This window comes from Gilbertella persicaria (genome assembly GCF_025201335.1).
Source record: "Gilbertella persicaria strain CBS 190.32 chromosome Unknown B0P05scaffold_58, whole genome shotgun sequence".
NCBI lineage: Eukaryota > Fungi > Mucoromycota > Mucoromycetes > Mucorales > Choanephoraceae > Gilbertella > Gilbertella persicaria.
Window position 1 is genome coordinate 77,155 of NW_026252019.1, and position 20,588 is coordinate 97,742.

Below are 20,588 nucleotides of genomic sequence, written 5' to 3' on the forward strand. Positions count from 1 at the left end.
AGTCCCTAAGCAAGTTTGATACAAAGACAGCCGTCAGACTTGGTCTATATTAATAGGAACAATCAAACCCTTATTTTTTTCTCATCACAATCCTTTCGTGTAACTCGATATTAAGGAAAGACTAATGATCATCCCTTTTTCTCTTTCCCCTATTTTTTTTTCTTTCGTATTCTGTTCTCTTTACATAGTCCTTTTTTATTTTTGTCGCATCATTTGTTATCATTTACCTTCCTTACTCCTGTTTCATTCCTTTAAACAATGGATTCACCAAAACAAAGTATTTCTCTCAAGACAACAATTGCATCCCGAAGAGTTGTGCCTCAAAAAACACCATTGACCCTGTCCATTAATACAAGAAACAGTCAATCTGCCACAACAGCAGCAAGGCATTGTCAAGCAACAGCTCCTGCCTTGAATGCATCGAATCACTCAAGCATGAGTCCCGAGGAGCTTTCCTCCAAAATAGCAGATAGCTTTCAACAATTTTCAAACATGCTTACTCAACTATCCAAAAACAAGCCTTATAATGCTTCTATTATACCAACCGATACAAACAGTAACACACCAACAAAGCATCGGAAAGAGACCCGACCTCCAACTGAACACAGTGCAACAGTAAGCAAAAAGGAACCCGTCACTATGCATCAGGTTCCTTCCATTCCCCACACCAAAGAAAAACAAGACAAGCGTATTGAAAAAGAAGCCTTTTTTGATGATATTTCAGACAATCTGAACGCAGGCAACACGAAACTCCGCCATTGTCTCATTATCAAGTGGCTCAACCGCGCTGCTACCTTGGGAGACATTAAAATCATGCAAGATGTACTTGGGAAAGCAGAGATTGACATCAATGCAACAGATGACAAGGACACGGGTATCAATGCTCTTATGTATGCTGCTTATTTTGGACACGTCGAATGTACCAAGTTGTTGTTGAAACAATCCAAACTTCAAATCAATTATCAAGATAAAAGTAAGCCAAATAAGAATAACCAAACATACTTATTCGCTGCATTAGGAGGATGGACTGCGCTTGTTTGGGCAGCTCATGGAAATCAGTCAGAGATTATACAACTATTATTAAGCCATGGTGCAAACAAGACCATCAGAATAAATGAAAACAAGACTATCTTTGAGTATTCTCTTTTACCATCCATTAAAGCCCTGCTAGAGCCTATTCCAAGACCTGACAACAAGAATGTCTATTCAATGACAGCGATATTCTCTCAACCTCCTATGTCGAAATCTGATGTTTTAACTGAGCCTCATAAGATAAACCCACTTTCTCATAGAACATGGAGCCCTTCACAAAAACCTGTTACACTGCCCGACTTTTCTCAACTCTTGCAGAACATTGAGCCCACAGAGCAAGACATTCAAGAGTGGGCAGCTTCTATCCAATCATTTACTACTTTTTCCTGGCATCAATGTCTACCTGACCAAATGTTCGTATTTAGCCAAGACGATATCAACATGATCTTGGACCATGCACTTACCATCAATGATCCTGAATCACTGGTCACGCAGGATTATGCAAGCCATGAAAGATGGCAGCCTGCTAATGTTATCTTCTTGAGTGCCCGGTTTGCACACTATTATTCAAGCAAAACTTTACTGAACACATTACTATCAACAGCAGCCACTAAAATGGCTCGCGTCATCAAGGCAGGTTCTCGCGAGACGCAAAGACTAGCGTATTGGATGGCAAATCTCTGTCAATTGACGAGTTACTTGAAGAAAGATCTAGGCTTATCTGTATCCACGTTAGAGATTCAAGAAGTGCTGTCTGAACTTATTTCGGAGACATATGCACTGTTTATTACTGAATCTCAAAAACGACTCAGCAAAATCTTGGAGGCATCGCTGATGGATTATGAGTCAATTCAAGAACTGGAGCAGGTTGATTTCGCTGATGATTGGTATCGATTCTTTAGGAGAAGTAGCGTTACAAGCACCAAATCGCTCGAGACAACCACGTCTACTGCAAGCGAAAGAAAAAATTCTACTGATTCTTGTTCAAGTATCTCTACAAAAGCAACTTCTTTATCTATGGATACTTCATCATTTGCCATGTCCCCTTATGCTGTTACAAGACTGATATCGCATCTTCAAAGCGTATTGCAGTCATATTATATTCCGCCCACCATTATGATTCAAGCAACAGCACAATTCTTTCATTATCTGTCTTGTGAGATATTCAATCGTATATTGACCAACAAAAAATACATGTGTCGATCCAGAGCCCTTCAGATCCGAATGAATCTCTCCATTTTGGAAGATTGGGTACGTGTCAGTAAACTTCCTCCAAGTCTTTGTCAATCCTTTGAACCACTTGTACAGCTGCTTCAATTACTTCAATGTCTTTCTCAAATAGACGATGTTGATATCTTTCACTCCACGGTTCAGTCTTTTGATCAATTGAATACGATGCAAATCAGACGATGCGTCCAACAATACCGCTACGAAATATCTGAAACTCCACTGTCAGAACAAGTGTTGCAATACGCAAACCAACTTGTGTTTGAGAACCAGCAGCCGTCCTCGATTGACGCTGTTCCCCAAAAGGCAACGAGACGGCCAAATAGTATTTATAGCCTAAATTGTTTGCTTGGTACAGTATCCAACAAAAGAAGATTATCGAATGAAGACATAACCTCTCTACAACAACAGCAAGCACAACAAAAAGAAGAAGAAGAAGAAATAACAGCCAATGAACAAGAAAAGAGAAATTCTAAATATTTGCTGCCATTCTCTTTATCTACCACTACTGCATTATTACGTGATTGGACACATGAGCAACATAAAAAGCTTGATCAAGTTGTGAGCCATGATATCTTATTATATTCTGACGCTATATACAAAGACATTAAGCTTAAAAGGCAAGAGCGATTCAATCGACTAGACAAAATCTGTCCTGTGATCGCTGAGGAATGGCTATATTTGTTAGACAAAAAACTACGTATTCGATCATAGTGTCGACTGAACTGGGAAATGCTTGCATGAATGAACAAAATCACACAGTACTGAATTAGGCAAAATGCATCATTTTTTATTATTTATAATGTCTTGGATTGTGTTTAAATAAATTACTGGTATTACTACTACTACTACTACTACTGCTGCTGCTGCTAGTGCTTATGCTTAGTATGCTTGGTCTATTGCTTTTACATGTTGTTGGAAATGGGTCTTCAATCTCAAATAAAAACGATTTCCTTGAGTGTCCTGTACGAGGCATCGCAATCGTCGTCAATTCTTCTTTTGAAGAATCCTTTAAAAAATGCTCAAATTCTGGAAATTTATACCCGAGTGATGGGTGGTGATTAAGTGCATCTGACCTCAAGCATTTCTCTGAACAATATAGCGAATCCTGTTCAACATAAGCATACGCAAATTCAATGCTTGTGTACCTACTGACGATGGACTAATGGCATTATCGCAATGTGTGCACCAATTCAAGTCTGACATGTTTAAAATCATAAAAAGAAAAAAAAAAAAAAGAAACAAAGATACGAGGAAATGATGATCGTTATTTTATTTGGCTGAACCAAACAAAACCAATAGAATGCACATGAGCCCTGAGCAACTTGGTCTCATTGAATCATCGCTTTTACAGTGGGTTTCACTTAAAGGAGTATCATTTCATCTTCACTGTCCGTATTGTCTTCTGCAAGGATACTTAGGCGATGTCGAGTGAAAGCAGCAATCATACTCTGAGTAACATAAATGTCAGTGCCACTGTTTCTGCTTGCTTCACGATTTGACCTGATAATATCTTGTGCTTCATACATGTGTGAAGAAGTAGAATAGGATCCAGGAAGATGAGGCTCTTTGATGCGCGATGATGAAAAGGGCCGAGAAGTAGGTGTAAATATCTTTGTAGTCGAATCTATACCAGATACAGCCAGAATTGGTAGTGTGGGATGTCCTTTAACAACATTCACCACTTCTTCATCTGCATGCAAAATCTCTACCAGTTTTGTCGTCTTTTTATCCCAAATAAACAGATAACCGCCATCGCTTCCAGACACAATGTACTCATCATGACGACCATAGAAATTCACATCTTTGATAGTCTATATAGCAAATCAATAAACACCTAGAGAAGCCTTTTTTTTTACCTCAATATTTAAATGACCACCGTATTTTGCTCTTGGTTTGACTACACCTACATCAGTTTCAAATGAGGTTTGTCTGTATTTGCGTAAAGCATCAATTTCATCAAAATCCAAGTCAAAAGAATCACTATCATCATCGTCATCTTGATCATTATAGAGATCTGTGTTATCACTGTCTAGTCTTCTGAATATATTTAAGAACTCTTGTGAAGCAAGAAATGTCGCTCCACCTAAATCATTTGAATCGTCATTGGATATTGAATTGCTGCTGTTACTATTACTACTGCTACTGCTACTACTGCTACTACTACTACTACTACCATTGCTATGATGACTTTCATTGTCTTCTTCAATATCAGATATTGTTGTCGTCATAGCTCTTTGTGAAGTAACAAACGATCGTATTTGTTCAGTGTTGTATTGAGTAATGTACATGTACTCTGCCCATTTATAAGAGTCTTCTTGATCTTGTGCATTGTTTGTGCCAGCAGTATCGCTTAATTCACGAGCACCAACAATTAGCAAATCAATAAGAAACATACGCATCAATTCCCAATAGACAGAATCAAGTTGATCGATGGCTAAGGATGCTGTAGACTCTCTACTTTGTTGCATAAATATCCTTCTTGCTTTCTCAATAAAATGCAGGCTCTTTTCTAAATACCAGGATCGATTGGCACCAGCAATAGAACGGCTGCCTCCTCTTGCTGTCCAATAACCCACAGCCAGACACCAAGCACCTTGCCAACCTGGTATTGTATTGACTAACTCTTCTGCCTCTTTCAACAATTCTTGTGTGGTTTCTAATTCATGACTAAAGAAATACTGATTCCAGTCTTCTTCAGGGTCTTGTAGATGGTCAAAAAACCAGTTGTCTCGATCCAACCGTTGAGAGAAATGAGCAGCGACAATCATGAGCAAAGTACATGTTTCACCAATCACAGAATCTAGCAAAGACCTTTGCTGTGTATTGCTTTTGATGTGTTGGAGTAAATCGTTGGATGCGTTGAGTGCAGCATGGTTTTGTCTTTGTTTGATACGACGAACGACTGTTTTCCATAAGGATTTTCTCTGTTTTATATTGTCTGTATCGTCTATGGATAAGGACGGACGTGATGAACTTTGAAGTGTCTCTGTTTGATTTGATGATCCTACGGGTGAATCATGTATATTGAACAGATAGACACCATCAGAAGACCAGCTACCAATAAGCTATAGCATGTTAAAATAAGCCTACAAGACAATAACAACAACTTACTTCATAGCCATTTGAATCACTAAATTTACAAGCTGTGATGTGTTTGTTGAGTCGATTGACACCATCCAACCGAGGTGAAAATCGTTTAATGCATCTGGATGCCTTGAGCACATTGCCAGTGGAAGCAAAAGAAGACGAGGAAGAAGTCAGCATGCGTCGATCATGAAGAAAGATATAGTCGTTCATGCCAGCCAAAGCAAAATAATGAGGGTATAGTTTGGAGATAGACATGCTGTTTAATTCAATCTTGAATTTACTGTAATCAACCACAGGCGGGAAACAGCCATAGTACAGCTCACTTGTTCTTGGGAGTGGGTGTTGTTTTGCTGGCTTACTTATGCCTGTAATAAATGACCTGACATTATGAGGTGAACACATATGTGGTGTACGAAGATCAAAGTGTCTGACAGTACCTAACAAAGAAAGGAGAGAAAAAAAAAGGTGAGTCTCTAAACACACTATGGCAATTGAATATACCATCTTGTGAACATGTAAAGAATTCAAAAGGGTTATCGGGTAATGTACATATCCTCTTGAGTTGATCACTATGGCAAGCATACATGCTGTCAAGTGGTGACTGCGGATGGGTTAGATCAAAGATACGAAGTTCTGCATCACCGGCGCCTGAAAGTACAATTCGATTTGAGGTCTGAGGCATGAATTTCGCAGTAAAGATATTGGCTGAATGCCCTAAACAGCAAGTCAATAAAATACATACTGATTGAATGGTATTGTCCTTTACCAGTCTCAATGGTTTTTACAATCTGATAGTCATTAAAAGTAGAATAAATATTGAGTCTTGTATCATCAGAGCCTGTCAAGAGTAAATCTCCTGAAGCTGACCAACTAGAATAGATAAGCATAACATTTATTTAAAAATAAGACATACTCTAGTGTATTTATGCATCCTTCATGACCAGGCAGTTCTCTTTCAAGTGTCATATGAGACACTATGTATTTATCAGAATACACTTGCTCATCTACCATAGTATGTTAACCTACAATAGAGAAAAAGAACAAAATATCATACCAAAACAGGTTTTATGTCCAAATACTCTTCTTTGTTGAATATGCTTTTGAAGGTGAATTGACATTGAAGAAGATACAAGAAAAGAAAGAAAGAAAGAAAAAGAAAATACATCAAAAAAAAACAAGATGACGCAAACAAAGGAAATTCATGCATACTAGTTTCAAGCCAATTTAAGCTCTGTCAAGCGAGTTTGTCGAAAGTAGTCTGTAGTTGCACTTTAGACTCTTGCTTCTCTCTCTTTTCATGCTTTCCCCTCTTGTTTATATATATATATATATATATCAAAGTCCTTATAAAGCATGAATATCGCTGATTCAAACACATTTGCCATTTAAAGGACAGAGGTTGAAACACGCTCTCCTTTTCTTTCCCTTATTATTATTTTTTCTTGAAAACATGTCTTTAGCGCAGTGGAGACAGTTCAACTTTTTTGATAAGCAACATGCAACAGATCCTGTCGAGAAAGGACAAACACCCGCTGTATTTCAAGTAAGAGATTGCTTTGCTCATTCTTCATCTCATGTCTTTATAAGAAACAAGATATTGCTGTATTTGCTACAGGACGTGGTCATATTGCTTTAGCAGATATCCTTTTTTATACATATAAAAAGAGACATACTCATACATTTAAATATTTCATCCTTGACTCTTCTTCATACATTCTACAGGTAGTGTTTATATTGTAGACCGTTCTTTCAAGACACAAAAGTTCCTGGCTTATGATGGTGGTCGAGTAACTCATTTGAAGCAACTCAAACAAAAGAATGTGCTTGTCACTATTGGTGTAAGTTACTCAACGTACAAGCACATCCATTAAGACGAGTTTCTTAGGAAGAAGATACGATATCAAGTATCCCAGTCATCAAATTTTGGGATTTGGATGCTTTAAAGCCTATTGAAGGAGCAGACGATATTATTGTGCCTACTTTGTTACGCACGATTAGAATACAACATGGAGGAAAGACATATCCAGTGTCTACATTTGCCATATTAGAAAACATGTCTCAATTAGCCATTGGGTTAGCCAATGGTGTTGTCATTTTGATTCGTGGTGATCTCTCTAAAGACAAGACAACCAAGCAAAAAGTAATCTATGAAGGACAGGAGCCCATTACAGGCCTTGGATTTCGAGAACAGACCAAGTCAACCATTTTGTTTATTGTGACCACAAGCAGTATCATGTCTTACAACACAACAGCAGTAAAGCCAACAGTGACTGTCTTGGATGAACAGGGTTGTGGGTTAGGCTGTGCTGTCATGAACGATCAACAAGAGATGGTGGTTGGACGTGATGAAGCTATTTATCTCTATGATCCTACAGGCAGAGGTCCTTGTTTTGCGTATGATACACCCAAGTCTTCTTTGACTTGGTTTAAGTCGAATTATTTGGTCATTGTGTCCCCGCCTGTCATGACCTCTGCTCAGCTCTCCAGTGGTGCTCGAGCATCCCTCAGTTTAAATGCTAAACGCTCTTCTACAAATGAATTGACTAAGATTGCTATTTTTGATACAGCCAACAAATTTGTAGCCTACGTAGGTACTTTCCTTGGTGGTATTCGTGGTGTCTTTTGTGAATGGAACTCTATTTGGATTGTAGGCACAGATGGCAAGGTAAGGACATACGTATGATTCGGTTTCTGTACTCTGACTCGTACAACAAGCTCTATCATTTAGATGAAAAAGATACACCCACAAAACTAGAAATCTTGTTTAAAATGAACTTATATGTATTAGCTATCAATTTGGCGCATACTCAAAAGTACGATGATATCAGTATTGCAGAGATATTCAAGAAATATGGTGATCACTTGTACAATAAGGGTGATTATGATGGATCCATGGAGCAGTATATCAGAACCATTGGTCAACTTGAACCCTCTTATGTGATAAGAAAGGTTAAAAAAAAAAAAGACAATGCGTTATTGAGTCACTGACTGTTGTGTATAGTTTTTGGATGCTCAAAGAATTTATAATTTGACAAATTATTTACAAGAATTACACTCCAAGGGATTAGCCAATGCAGATCACACTACGTTATTGTTGAATTGTTACACTAAACTGAAGGATGTGTCTAGACTGGATCAGTTTATCAAGGTAAACTACATAGAGAAAAAGATTGCGTATATTTATCATGAATAGACCGATACAGATTTGAATTTTGATTTGGAAACAGCGATTACTGTCTGTAGACAAGCAGGCTATTTTGAACATGCTGTCTATCTTGCTGAGAAATTTCAAGAACATGACATGTACCTTGATATCATGATTGAGGATATGCAGAAATACGATACAGCATTGGCTTATATACATAAACTCGGTCCTTATGAAGCTGACAGAAACTTACAGAAATACAGTAAAACCCTTCTAAGCCAATTGCCTGAACAAACAACCCAATTATTGATTGAATTATGCACGGGTCTTCTTCCACTTGCTACCAATCCCACCAATGGTGGTCCTATGTCACCTGCGCCTAGCGATAATACACGGGCGCTTTCTAATTTACCCTTTGGTGGTCCTGGTGCTGGTGATACTGCCTCTATCTTCTCAGAAAGCAGTACATTACAGAACACGATACCTTCATTAAACAAGATAGTACAGAACAAGCGTACTTCTTCTTCAGGTCGTCTTAGCTACTCCCCACCTTCACCACGCAAATTTATGCCTGCCTTTGTAGACCGACCTGATTGCCTTACACTCTTTTTGGAAGCCGTGTTTGAGAAGCTATGGGGAAATCAAGGAGAATCACCTGTGCCTGAAGCCAACGGGAAATCAGAAAAGACACGGTCATTAGGGGAACAAGAAGAACGCAAAACGATCTGGAACACACTTTTGGAACTGTATTTGATGGATCAGACAGAATCCACAAGAGAACCTACATCTGCAAGAGACAGACAACGTCGTCAACGTGAGTGTCGTCAAAAGGCTTTATCGTTACTCCATGATGAGTCTGTGCAGTATGATACGAATCAAGCACTTGTGCTTTGCCAACTCAAGCAGTTTGACGAAGGCATTGTTTATCTGTATGAAAAGACAGGCATGTATACAGACATTTTGAGACATTGGATGGATAAAGGACATACAGATCGTGTGATTGAAGGTGTTCGTAAATACGGGTAAGAAAGGCGCCACAAAATGTCTATGCTGATCCCTTTTTTCTTTAGGCCAAAAGATCCTTCCTTGTACCCTATGGTATTGACTTACTTTTCATCTTCATCTGAAGTAATGGCTAAATCAACACAAGAACTATTGTCTGTGATGAGACATATTGATGAAAAGGATTTATTGCCTCCTATTCAAGTCATTCAAGCCTTGTCAAGATCCAATGTAGCCACTATTGGCTTAATTAATGGCTATATTGGTAAAAAAATTGAACATGAACGACAAGAACTTAAGCAGGTAAACAGAGAGAGAGAGAGAGAGAGAGAGAGAGAGAGAGAGAGAGAGAGAGAGAGAGAGAGAGAGAGAGAGAGAGAGAGAGAGAGAGAGAGAGAGAGAGAGAGAGAGAGAGAGAGAGAGAGAGAGAGAGAGAGAGAGAGAGAGAGAGAGAGAGAGAGAGAGAGAGAAAGTAGATGAATAATACTTAATCCTGTTTAGAATGAGGAATTGATTGAAAGCTATCGACAAGAAACTGAAAAAGAAGAAAAGAGATTGAAGAATTACAAACAAGTGCTCGTATTTTTCAAGTTCAGAAATGCTCAGGTTGTGAAGGCAATTTAGATCTTCCTGCTATCCACTTTTTATGTCGACATTCATTCCATCAAAGGTATTGTATGCTTGAATAATGATCATTATGTGCTGATATGCATTGAGTAGGTGTCTTGGTGATAATGATAGAGAATGTCCTCAATGTGCTATTGAACACCGTATGATTGGTGAAATCAGAAGGACACAAGAAGCAAATGCTGATAGACATGACCTGTTCTTTGATCAGTTGGATCAAGAAGAAGATGGCTTTGAAGTCATTGCTGATTATTTTTCAAAGAATACCATGGCTTTTGCCAAACTTATTGATTAAAAAAAAATTAGGCTCTTTTTTCTTATATTTGAATCGCATGTTCTCTACCACTTTCATAGAAAAATGAAGAAGATTCAGTAGTATTGACTACTAATTTCCTCATGAAACAAATAGATAAAAATAACGAAAATAGCGTGTGTCACACAATAAAACGTAATGGCCGTTTGTGGATATGTATTTTTTTTTTTATAATTATGAAATGAGATTATTTACATGCCGTCCATTTGGCCTTCCAACTCGTCCATTTCGGACTTGGCAGCTTGATACTTGGTTTCCAATTCAGCATTCTTCTTGTCCCAAGTAGCGATTTCTTGTTCAATCTTGACAGCCTTCTTGCTAAGTTGTTCAGCACGTAAATCAGCTTCACGGAAACTATAATAGGATAAAAGTTAGATTCTATCCTTTCCTTTTCTCTCTGTCTCTCTCTCGATATAAACACAACTTACTCAGTAGTAGCTTGCTTCAAGTTGGCTTCAGCAGATTCAAGTGATTCTTCCAATTCCTTGGCGCGGATTTGAAGAGCACTTAATTCTTCATCCTTTTGATCATGCTCAGCCTCGAGTTGCTTACACTTTTCTTCTAAATCTTGAGCGCGTTTAGTAGCAGTATCAACTTCAGTACGAAGGGTAGCGAGTTTCTAAGTCACAGTTTAGCTTTATTTCTTTATTGCTTGTGTTATCGCTTACCTCCTTGAACTTTTCCATGGTTGTGTTTATATGAAATGAAAATAAAGAAGAAAAAAAAATGAAAAAAAAGGGGAAGAGAGCTATTAAATACTTGTTCGGGCTTGTAATAAAAATGTGATGGTTTCCTATTTTACAAATATTGGCACACTACGTTTATCTTTTGATTGGTTACCCTTCTCTTCTCTTTACACGCCCAACCAAACATCTCACAAAGAAGGAAATTTAGCAGGGTCTAAAGTCTTTAGTCTTTTTCTCTTTTCTTGAACTTTTTTTTTTTTTTTTTTTTTTTTTTTTTTTTTTTTTTTTTGCTGTTGTTAGAAGTGAAAACAAGGATTCAACAATAGAGTAACTACTCCCAAAGAATAACTTTTTTCAAATGTAAAGGTAATCAATTTGAAGTTTAGAGAAACAGGATTTTATTCTGTAAATCAACAAAGGACTTTTAATCGCTGTATGTTTTTTGCATGGAGTTCTGCCTTGTTTAGTGAATTGAAAATGAACCAAAAGACTGTCATTTCATCCGTCAGTTCATCCAAAGAGATTGGCTGAAACACATCAGATTTTATCAAGTAACAGTCTACTGCGTGCATGCGTCTGCTTTCCAGAATAACACAAAATGCCCCTCGCTTGTCACTTGCACGAGTTTGTTGGTGTGCCGAAATATCAAACTCAAAACAGGTTAAATCTAGACAAGACAAGTCATACTTGTGATGCGTGAAGCAGTTCATCAGGGATAATTGCTTGATGTGAGGGTGTCGAGTAGCAATGGTCTGTAGTGTATCTGGTGGAATCATTACGCCTTCTAATGTGAGTGAAGTTAAACCACCCGCTTGCACTGTGTCTGATAAAACTAAGGGAGGATACAACGTGGCAGGATCGTCAAAGAGATAGGCACGTGGTGAAGTGATTGCCTTGATATCAAGCGAGTTTAGAGTGGGACAGAGACGAAGGACCGAACCTATGTCTGTAATTGTCGTTTGGCCCTTTTGTGTACTATGTACTATTTTTAAGGTTTTCAGACGTGCACCATAGGATCGCAAATGCCCTAGATAAGGAAAGTCCATCATGTCGTGTAGCAGACTAAAGTCTCTGATAAACACAAACTTCAGCTTGACTTGTTCTTTCTCCCTTTTGAGATCCATTTGTGTTAATTCTGTTCGACCATCATGCACATCAAAACAAGCAGTGGCCAAAGCACAAGTGATGATGTGAGCACAATAATACGGTACAAACGTGTCCAGATAAGACGGATGATTAACCCAGAATATCAAGTGTGAATAGTCCAATTGTTTGACAAATTGAATAAACTCTTTTCCAAAAAAGCTTAATGTACTAGCCACATTATCACCTGTGTTTTCTTGCTTCCATCTCCGCTGTTGTTCAGCATCATTCTGGTTCACTTGGAGAACAAGTTTGTTTAGATTCTGGAATCGACAAGTAATGTATTTTAATGCTTCAAGTGACAAGTGAGGCAAAAATAAGCTTAGGTTACGCAGAGTAGGATAAAGCGAAAGCTGAGGCACCGTATGATTCTCGAAAAAGGGGTGATCCAGCTGATAGTCCAATGTCTCCAGTTGACTGCACACCTCCAACAAACGATGAAAATAGATGATGTCTCGTTGACTTCCACTCTTAATGGAGAGATGCGTTAGACTTGAGAACCCACTCAAGTAACAAACTAAGTTGTCAAATTCCTCACGAATACTTTGATCACATGAACAGTGAATCTCCAGTTCCTTAAGACTAGACCTGTGTTGATGTGCAACCTTGTAGAAATAGTTTTCATCGGAGCGTTTGATACCATAAGAGACCAGTTTATGTAAACCACGCAGATCAAGTTCATACAGATATCTCCAATATACTGAATTGGTCATCATTTCAATGTGTTGCAAGCGAGGACATGATTCTATTAATTGCTTAAATTCCTCTTTTGTGGTGGATGCCTGCTTGTATCCTCTATAGTGTTCTGTCTTGCGACGGATATGAAGCGATTGAATGATATGACCAATAGCAAAGAAAGGACTTTTTTCTAGGCATTCAATGAGCTGAATGACATTGCTTGATTTGTCGTCATCTCCTATAATAACATGGCGATAATATGTCTGTGCAAGTGTATAATACCATGATTTGCAGACTTTGAGACAAGCACACTGCGAGCTCTTTGTTAAATAACTGAATATGCTTGACAGCAACTCAGGAGGAAAATGTGATATGGAAGAGTTCATGAATAATACTTGAGAAAAAAAAAAAAAAAAGAAAGTGAGAGAGAAAGGACTTCTAGGTGTGATTCATGCAGATGTATATCTATGGGATAATTTGAAATTTTCGTTAATAATTTCTGTGGTAGTACAACACTATTCTTGTTACTGAGGCGCAGAATTATACAAAATACGATACATATCCCTTTGTTTACAGGAATCACTCCTTGTTCGCTTATATGAATCTGAACGTATGAACAGTTAAGGCAAAACGGTTGACTTGATTCTAAAAGACAATCTTAACTTGAAAGAAGCTAAATTTATAAGCTATTTGTAAGCTTAAGGATGGACTCAGAACTCTCTCACATACAAAAAAGAAAGTGCACCGTATGGCATTGATTTTTGCTAAATCGAGAACTGTTTGTGGCTTTTGATGGTAGAATCAATCAGTAAAGTTGACCAAAGAATGTATCAAGCAAGTTCTGAATGGCCTGCTTTATCATGTAGACATCAGTGACCTACCTATGTATCAAATACAAAAGGAAAACTAATGCTGTTTCTTATGTTTAAGGCAACCTTGCAGGGAACAGAAATAAGGAAAAAGAGGGGACATGATGTAAGTCAGACTAATCTTCCTATTCGATCAAAGCTTGACTTGCTCACAGTAAATAGCATATCTTTAGTGATCAATCCTTTCCCTACGTTAGAAGACTCTTTTGCATGACAATCCATAAAAAGATCAAACTCAGTCCATCGTCACAAAGAGCAGTCCTCATATATTCTGTCAGAAAAAATCAAACTGAAAATCTTTTGCATTTCTTGTTCCAACTATGGCAGCCAAACTTAGACAAAAGAAACTCGATGCTATTGCTGCTGCTGCTATGCCTCCCGGGCAGAAAGTAGTAGCTCAGTTCAAGACTGCCGAAGGAGAGTCCACAGGTCCCCCACTCCAACTTCCTGGTGACGCTACTCCTGAACAACTCGAATTACTCTTGAACCAACTGTTAAACCAAGTAAGTTTGTTATTTCAAAAAAAAAGTATTTTATAAACTCACATGCTATAGGGTGAAGATCCTCTTCCTTATTCTTTCCATGTGGGTGAAGACGAGATCATAAAGAACCTCTGGGTAGATCGTAAAGACAAGTCAACCGAAGAGACACTGACGATTGTCTATCAACCTCAAGCCATTTTCAGAGTAAGAGCAGTTTCTCGTTGTACTTCTACTTTATCTGGACATACAGAAGCAGTTCTATCCTGTGCATTTAGTCCTGATGGCAGCCAATTAGCAACAGGCTCAGGCGATTGTACTGTCCGTATCTGGGATTTGAATACAGAAACACCTCGTTATACACTCAAGGGACACAGTGGCTGGGTCTTGTTTATTGCATGGTCTCCTGATGGTTCTATTTTGGCTTCAGGCAGTATGGACAACACAGTCAGATTATGGGATCCCAAGACAGGCAAACAACTCGGTGATGGTTTAAAGGGACATCGTAAATGGATTACTAGTTTAGCTTGGGAACCTTATCACTTGAATTCAAAAGTGAATCGTCTTGCTAGTTCTTCAAAAGATCATACTGTTCGTGTCTGGAACACATCATTAAGAAAGATGGAATTCTGTATTGCTCAACACACAGCAGCCGTTACATGTGTCAAGTGGAGTGGTGAAGGTTTGATTTACACAGCTTCTCAAGACAAGACAATCAAGGTATGGAATTCATCGGGTATGCTTGTCAAGACGCTTGAAGGACATGGTCATTGGGTCAACACATTAGCTCTCAGCACAGATTTTGCACTTCGTACAGGTCCCTTTGATCATACAGGCAAGCGCCACAAGACTGAAGAGGAAGCTAAGGCTGCTGCTCTTGCAAGATATAATACACACAAGGGCAAAGGTGCTGAAAGACTTGTGTCTGGTTCTGATGATTTCACCATGTTTTATTGGGAACCTGAGAAGAGCAAAAAGCCAGTGACTCGGATGACTGGTCACCAGAAGCTAGTGAATCATGTTGCATTTTCCCCTGATGGTCGCTACATTGCCAGTGCTTCTTTTGATAACTCAGTGAAGCTCTGGGACGGTACTACGGGTAAATTCCTTGGTAACTTAAGAGGCCATGTTGGTGCTGTATACCAAGTCAGTTGGTCTAGTGATTCCCGTATGTTGATCAGTTCAAGTAAAGACAGTACACTCAAGATTTGGGATATTAAGAAAATGAAGATCAAGATGGATTTACCCGGTCATTTAGACGAAGTGTTTGCTGTTGATTGGTCTCCTGGAGGTGACAAAGTTGCCAGTGGTGGCAAAGATAAACAACTCAAGATTTGGAGACATTAAGTTCATTTGTACATTATTCAATAAATCATTACTTTTTTATTATTACTATTACTATTCTAAACGGTATCTACAGTGATATCTTGCTTTTGTTTCTTGGCAAGGGCTCTTTCTTTAGCTTCAGCATGTCTCTTTTTATCATTTTCGGATTGCTCTTTTCTCTTTTCAGGTGTGTTTTCATCATTCTCTGGGAGTTTTGGTCGAATATGAGGTTGGCATCTCCAATAAGCATATTGTCGGATGCCATCTTCGTTAGGCTCTCCTTGTTTTGGCTCTCCCTTTTCTTCAATGACCTTCAAAACTTGTTCTTTCAGTTCGGCAACTACCTGCAAATAGTCATCCAATGTACGAGCTCTTCCTAATTGAGATCGCTTTTCAACATGATGAGGTAAAGTAGGATGCAAAATCTTGAACAAATGTGCCTTGATGGAGCTTCCTCCAGTCTTAACAGTCTTACAGATATCAAGATATTCTTGAGCAATGTCAAAAGTGTAAGGAGGTGTCTTGATCTCCTTTGAAAAAATAGTAGGATTGTACAGACTACCTTCAGCAGTCATGACAGCATCAACGCCTGTATAATCAATGCAACGTTGAATGTCATCATGGTACAGAATATTGCCATTGGCCACTACAGGAATCTTGAGTGCTTGTTTGACAGCCTTGATCTTATCCCAGTCTGCCAAACCGGTGTTTTGTCCTTTCTGTTCTCTCAATCTACCATGTACTGTCAACATTTGTGCACCAGCAGCTTCAATCATTTTAGCGTATTCAATGGTTTTTTCAACTGTGGGGAAACAACGGATCTTGACAGTGACAGGCACAGCCAGTTCCTTGTGCAACAGACTGACCATGCTGGCAATCAAGTCCCATTCATCCTGTAAGAATGAGCCATAATGTCCTTTTCTAGCAATGCCCTGAGGACAACCCAAATTCAAATCAACAGCATCACAATCGTTTTCTACAAGCTTAGCTGCTCTTAAAAGGATTTCAGGATCATTGGCACAAAACTGTCGAAAAAAAAGAAGTCAGGCACAAAATCAACATCCAATTTATCAGCTTACTTGAACAATTAATGGTCTATCTTGTTCGTTTGTTGTGAATTGATCATCTCGGTACTTTTTGCTTTCGTGAAAGAGTCTGGCATGGAACATGGGGGTCACACAGACATCAGCTCCATATCGTCTAGTCAAGATTCTGAAAGCAAGTTCAGACTGATCAACCATTGGAGCCAAGATAGTCTTGGGTGCCTTTAAGGTCTTGTTGAAAAAGCCATAACCTTCTAACTTTACAGGTGCCATAGTTTGGTTTAGTCTTAGAAAAAAACTTTTTTTTTCTTGTTTGTGCTTCTTTTGAAACTAGAAACAAGTCACTCTGTCAGATTGAATCAAGACCAATCATAGTATGTGTACTCCTTTGGAATTGACAATGCCAATATATCTCAAAAGGGAATCGTATGATTGTAGAAACAAATTGACAACTGAGCTGTTACACTTTGATGAGCTGTCTATTTGAAACCAAGGCGCTTCCTTAATAATGCCTATACAAGCAATTTCATTCGATAAAGTGCATGAATCAAGAATGGAAAACTACAAGACACATTTAAAACATCAAACTTATAAATGATCAGCATTTTACTTTTTTATTATTGATAGACAACAAATGTTTGTGGTAAACAAAACTTAATCTGCGCTCAAAATACGATGGGGAGGGATATTGTTTGATGTAGAGGGGACTTTGACGTGTAAGTTATTATGGCTTACTTGAATAAACAATAAAACAGAAAAAGAAATTGCCCTTTTTTTCTCTCTCTCTTAAAGACAGGAGATATGTTCTTTTTAAGATTTGGGATTATCATTTTGATTTCTCCTATACGTACTTGAGGCAGCAAAATGTGTAAAGATCAGTTTACCTCCTTTATATGTAAATTTATGTGTGTGTTCATGCTATCACAAGTGTATCCAACTTTTTTTTCTTATCCCTTTTTTTTTTTATAGAAAATGACTCCTTATATATATATATATATAAAACTAATGTCAATCAATCATTTTGTACTCGGAATTGAATTGTTTATGGACAATAAACAATAGTACGAGTATTAAATTGTTACATTTTTAATATTCTGCAAAAACTAGGCATTTTACATATTAATATAAATTTAGGTTTTCTCAAAAGAATGTTCGACTATATGCACTTGCACAAACAAAAAAGCGAAAAAAGAGAAAAGTAAAGGCAAATAGAGCAAGAAAAAAAAAGAAAGGACACAAAAGTCCCAACAGTGAACAAGCTTATACTTCTCTCTTTTTGAGAAGGGGAAAGAAGGTATATAAGTACAAACAAGCAATGAATAAAATGACTAAAGTTTTTTTTTTACAATTTTGTTTGACATGTAAGCTTACATATACATTAAAGGGATCTTAAACTATGATAATAATTTCTCTTGGCGATACTGTTGTATATGCCCAATCAAAATATACATGTATATATTCTAAACAAGGGTGTGGAGTATGCCACAGTGTATGCAATTACACAAAATATAGCATGACAAGACGGGGGAGGGGATGATATTTGGATTACACTACATAATCATAAACATATATACTATGGTTACAACTATTCAATTCAATAATAATAGTGGCAAAAAAAGGCAATAGAGTCATTTCTTTAGACCTTGAGACGTGCCCGATTAAAATCCAAAAGAAAAAAAAAGGGGTAGTAGTAAAAGAGATGGTAGACATAATGTCATTTTAAAGAGATCCATACTTATGTCATTGTAATGAACCGCTTTCGACTTTGGTCAACCGTATTAGGTTTAACTTTCTATCTCTCTGTTCTTGCAAAATACTCTACTGATAGAAAAAGACAAAAGAAGTCTCCTTTTTCCTATGAATTCTTTCTTTTTATATAATTCTCCTCATTATAGAAAAAAAACAACTCTTTCCCAACTATGTCTTTATCTCACATTCAAGAGTTAACGATTTTTTTTCTTTTTTCGTTTTTTATACCCCTTTCATGTGAGCAAATTCAAGTCGATCCCAAACCCCCTTTTTTGCCTGCCCCCCAAAAAGATTACAAGATGTGCAGCTAACCTATTTTTCTATTTTCCTTTTCTTCTTGTTCTTTTATAAAGTGAAAGAGATAAACATATAAATAAAACTTAAACCGGATGGCTATAAAAGATAAGCTTCTACGGAAACGCACTTTTTCTTCTTCTTCTTCTTCTCCTTCACTTTTCTTTGGATTGTTCAAATTAGCTATGAATGAGTCAAGACTAAAGACAAACTCTTCATTTGCTAGTGAAATAACAATACCAAGCAGTCCTTCCCATGTGAATAGAAAGAATACATTTCACCATCTATCTATACTGAAAAGTCTGCTACCATTGCTGAAAAACAACACTGTCGATTCAAATCATTTTTGATATCAGCAAAGAAAACCTTTTGGAATCTATTTCTAAAATATTGGTTTTTACTCGGTCTTGCTATTGCAATTATTCTGGCTATCTTCTTTCCCAATGTGGCTAGAAAAGGAGGATACATTCGTGCAGAATGGACTATCAAGTGGGGTAAGTTTTTGCTTATACATACAAAGTGTACTTATACATACTAGGTGCTGTCATTGTCATCTTTTTAATATCTGGACTATCACTTCGTACGAAAATTCTAGCCGAGACAATTTTGCGTGTTCGACTTCATTTATTGATCCAAATCATTAATCTCATTATTATTCCATTTACTGTTTATGGACTTGTTTTATTGTTCTTTAAGCTGCACATGGACATTAATTCTTTATTGCTTGTTGGTGTTGTTATTGCTGCTAGTACGCCGACCACTGTTTCATCAAATGTCGTAATGACGAAAAATGCTAATGGAAATGAAGCTTCAGGTACCCAGTTGTACAAACAAATAAACAGATTGACTAACTTGAAACGTATAGCATTGATGAATGCTGCATTAGGCAATGTTCTCGGTATTTTTGTTTCACCAGCACTTGTGTCTGCATTCCAAGGGCCTTTATTGGCTGCAACGCCCGAAGATGAGAGTGCAGCTCAAGCCGGTGGTTCGGTTGATTTTGTACAAGTATTGAAGCAACTAGGAGCCACTGTTCTAGCACCTCTTGTTGTAGGACAGATCATCCAGTGGTTCTTTACGGATGCTGTAGCGAAGATCAAGGTCAAGTGCCGACTTTCTGATGTCAGTAGCTTTATGCTCCTGACCATGGTCTGGTCTGTCTTTTCTGATGCGGTCTATTCTGGTTCATTCTCGGCAGTCAAGGCAAAAGATATCGCTGCTGTAGCTATCATGAACTTTGGATTCTATACACTCTTTTCATTTTTGTGTCTTGTGATGGCAAGATTGCCTTTACCTCGATGGATCAAGACACCTAATATCGTGAAACGTCTGCGTTATTCACGTGAAGATACTGTTGCCATTATGGTAAGATTCGTACTGATAACGATAACATGTATATTCATGATTATTGATAGTACTGCGGTGCAACCAAAACAGTAGCCATGGGCGTACCATTGATCAACGTACTCTATCAAAACGGCGATCCTGGTACTGTAGGTGTATTATCGACTCCTTTATTACTCTATCATGTTGAACAGTTGATTTTGGGTAACATCGAAGTCGAAATCCTCAAAAAATGGGTCAAACGAGGAAAAAAACCAGAAACTGAAGAACAAAACATGCCTAGCGATGAAGAAGCAAATCCTGCTGATATCTATGATAATGAAGTTACACACACTGCTTCTCAAGTCGCTCCTCATACTCGACATTCACCTTCACCCCTTTCTCAGCTACATTATTACGAAAAATAATTCTTCATCTTTATAGATCTTTTCGTATATATCTTATTCTTTATATATATAGTTGTCTACGTCCTCTTCTCTTTTTTATTTGTATAATTTTTTCTTTCTATTAAATATGCTTCAACTAATACAGTTTTCAAGCA

General features: G+C 37.8%; 9 protein-coding genes across 9 annotated transcripts; 4 read left to right on the forward strand and 5 right to left on the reverse strand.

Annotated features, from left to right (window-relative positions):
• Positions 1 to 152: 152 nt before the first annotated feature.
• B0P05DRAFT_560601 (DIL domain-containing protein) lies at positions 153 to 3,110 on the forward strand. The gene has a single exon (XM_051580382.1). The coding sequence runs from the start codon at positions 259 to 261 to the stop codon at positions 2,971 to 2,973; it is 2,715 nt and encodes a 904-aa protein (XP_051430434.1). The 5' UTR covers positions 153 to 258; the 3' UTR covers positions 2,974 to 3,110.
• Positions 3,053 to 3,465, reverse strand: B0P05DRAFT_479210 (uncharacterized protein; the record flags this gene model as incomplete). The annotated part of the gene is made up of 2 exons (XM_051575059.1): positions 3,053 to 3,367; positions 3,412 to 3,465. The coding sequence occupies 2 exons, from the start codon at positions 3,463 to 3,465 to the stop codon at positions 3,053 to 3,055; spliced, it is 369 nt and encodes a 122-aa protein (XP_051430435.1).
• An 18-nt stretch (positions 3,466 to 3,483) lies between these two features.
• On the reverse strand, positions 3,484 to 6,568 carry B0P05DRAFT_560604 (WD40-repeat-containing domain protein). The gene is made up of 6 exons (XM_051580383.1): positions 6,263 to 6,568; positions 6,116 to 6,219; positions 5,851 to 6,063; positions 5,374 to 5,786; positions 4,119 to 5,327; positions 3,484 to 4,073 (listed from the first exon to the last, which is right to left on the reverse strand). The coding sequence occupies exons 1-6, from the start codon at positions 6,358 to 6,360 to the stop codon at positions 3,624 to 3,626; spliced, it is 2,487 nt and encodes an 828-aa protein (XP_051430436.1). The 5' UTR covers positions 6,361 to 6,568; the 3' UTR covers positions 3,484 to 3,623.
• Positions 6,569 to 7,402: 834 nt separating this feature from the next.
• B0P05DRAFT_479330 (uncharacterized protein) lies at positions 7,403 to 10,120 on the forward strand (the record flags this gene model as incomplete). The annotated part of the gene is made up of 7 exons (XM_051575063.1): positions 7,403 to 8,014; positions 8,065 to 8,298; positions 8,351 to 8,497; positions 8,543 to 8,912; positions 8,952 to 9,516; positions 9,565 to 9,799; positions 9,998 to 10,120. The coding sequence occupies 7 exons, from the start codon at positions 7,403 to 7,405 to the stop codon at positions 10,118 to 10,120; spliced, it is 2,286 nt and encodes a 761-aa protein (XP_051430437.1).
• Positions 10,121 to 10,549: 429 nt separating this feature from the next.
• Positions 10,550 to 11,157, reverse strand: B0P05DRAFT_560614 (uncharacterized protein). The gene is made up of 3 exons (XM_051580384.1): positions 11,105 to 11,157; positions 10,865 to 11,055; positions 10,550 to 10,790 (listed from the first exon to the last, which is right to left on the reverse strand). Exons 1-3 carry the CDS (start codon positions 11,120 to 11,122, stop codon positions 10,628 to 10,630), a joined length of 372 nt encoding a protein of 123 aa, XP_051430438.1. The 5' UTR covers positions 11,123 to 11,157; the 3' UTR covers positions 10,550 to 10,627.
• Positions 11,158 to 11,399: 242 nt separating this feature from the next.
• On the reverse strand, positions 11,400 to 13,354 carry B0P05DRAFT_560615 (uncharacterized protein). Its single transcript, XM_051580385.1, has 2 exons — positions 11,960 to 13,354; positions 11,400 to 11,911 (listed from the first exon to the last, which is right to left on the reverse strand). The coding sequence occupies exons 1-2, from the start codon at positions 13,327 to 13,329 to the stop codon at positions 11,533 to 11,535; spliced, it is 1,749 nt and encodes a 582-aa protein (XP_051430439.1). The 5' UTR covers positions 13,330 to 13,354; the 3' UTR covers positions 11,400 to 11,532.
• Positions 13,355 to 14,132: 778 nt separating this feature from the next.
• On the forward strand, positions 14,133 to 15,638 carry B0P05DRAFT_591438 (WD40-repeat-containing domain protein; the record flags this gene model as incomplete). Its single annotated transcript, XM_051582906.1, has 2 exons — positions 14,133 to 14,315; positions 14,367 to 15,638. 2 exons carry the CDS (start codon positions 14,133 to 14,135, stop codon positions 15,636 to 15,638), a joined length of 1,455 nt encoding a protein of 484 aa, XP_051430440.1.
• Positions 15,639 to 15,666: 28 nt separating this feature from the next.
• B0P05DRAFT_560619 (dihydrouridine synthase-domain-containing protein) lies at positions 15,667 to 16,946 on the reverse strand. Its single transcript, XM_051580386.1, has 2 exons — positions 16,697 to 16,946; positions 15,667 to 16,642 (listed from the first exon to the last, which is right to left on the reverse strand). Exons 1-2 carry the CDS (start codon positions 16,931 to 16,933, stop codon positions 15,695 to 15,697), a joined length of 1,185 nt encoding a protein of 394 aa, XP_051430441.1. The 5' UTR covers positions 16,934 to 16,946; the 3' UTR covers positions 15,667 to 15,694.
• Positions 16,947 to 18,888: 1,942 nt separating this feature from the next.
• B0P05DRAFT_581723 (SBF-like CPA transporter family-domain-containing protein) lies at positions 18,889 to 20,454 on the forward strand (the record flags this gene model as incomplete). The annotated part of the gene is made up of 5 exons (XM_051582131.1): positions 18,889 to 18,960; positions 19,005 to 19,197; positions 19,242 to 19,517; positions 19,569 to 20,068; positions 20,119 to 20,454. The coding sequence occupies 5 exons, from the start codon at positions 18,889 to 18,891 to the stop codon at positions 20,452 to 20,454; spliced, it is 1,377 nt and encodes a 458-aa protein (XP_051430442.1).
• Between the last annotated feature and the right edge of the window lie 134 nt (positions 20,455 to 20,588).

Excerpts from the sequence above, each read along its gene's own strand:
- B0P05DRAFT_560619 (XM_051580386.1), bottom strand. The coding sequence starts at position 16,933 with ATGGCACCTGTAAAGTTAGAAGGTTATGGCTTTTTCAACAAGACCTTA. Across the intron at positions 16,643-16,696 it reads ATAGACCATTAATTGTTCAA|TTTTGTGCCAATGATCCTGA; the intron begins GTAAGCTGATAA and ends TTTTTTCGACAG.
- B0P05DRAFT_560614 (XM_051580384.1), bottom strand. Across the intron at positions 10,791-10,864 it reads TTGAAGCAAGCTACTACTGA|TTTCCGTGAAGCTGATTTAC; the intron begins GTAAGTTGTGTT and ends ATCCTATTATAG.
- B0P05DRAFT_560604 (XM_051580383.1), bottom strand. The coding sequence starts at position 6,360 with ATGGTAGATGAGCAAGTGTATTCTGATAAATACATAGTGTCTCATATG. Across the intron at positions 6,064-6,115 it reads TGTAAAAACCATTGAGACTG|GGCATTCAGCCAATATCTTT; the intron begins GTAAAGGACAAT and ends CTTGCTGTTTAG. Across the intron at positions 4,074-4,118 it reads GTGGTCATTTAAATATTGAG|ACTATCAAAGATGTGAATTT; the intron begins GTAAAAAAAAAG and ends TTTGCTATATAG.
- B0P05DRAFT_560601 (XM_051580382.1), top strand. The coding sequence starts at position 259 with ATGGATTCACCAAAACAAAGTATTTCTCTCAAGACAACAATTGCATCC.
- B0P05DRAFT_560615 (XM_051580385.1), bottom strand. The coding sequence starts at position 13,329 with ATGAACTCTTCCATATCACATTTTCCTCCTGAGTTGCTGTCAAGCATA. Across the intron at positions 11,912-11,959 it reads CCTGCCACGTTGTATCCTCC|ATTAGAAGGCGTAATGATTC; the intron begins CTTAGTTTTATC and ends AACTTCACTCAC.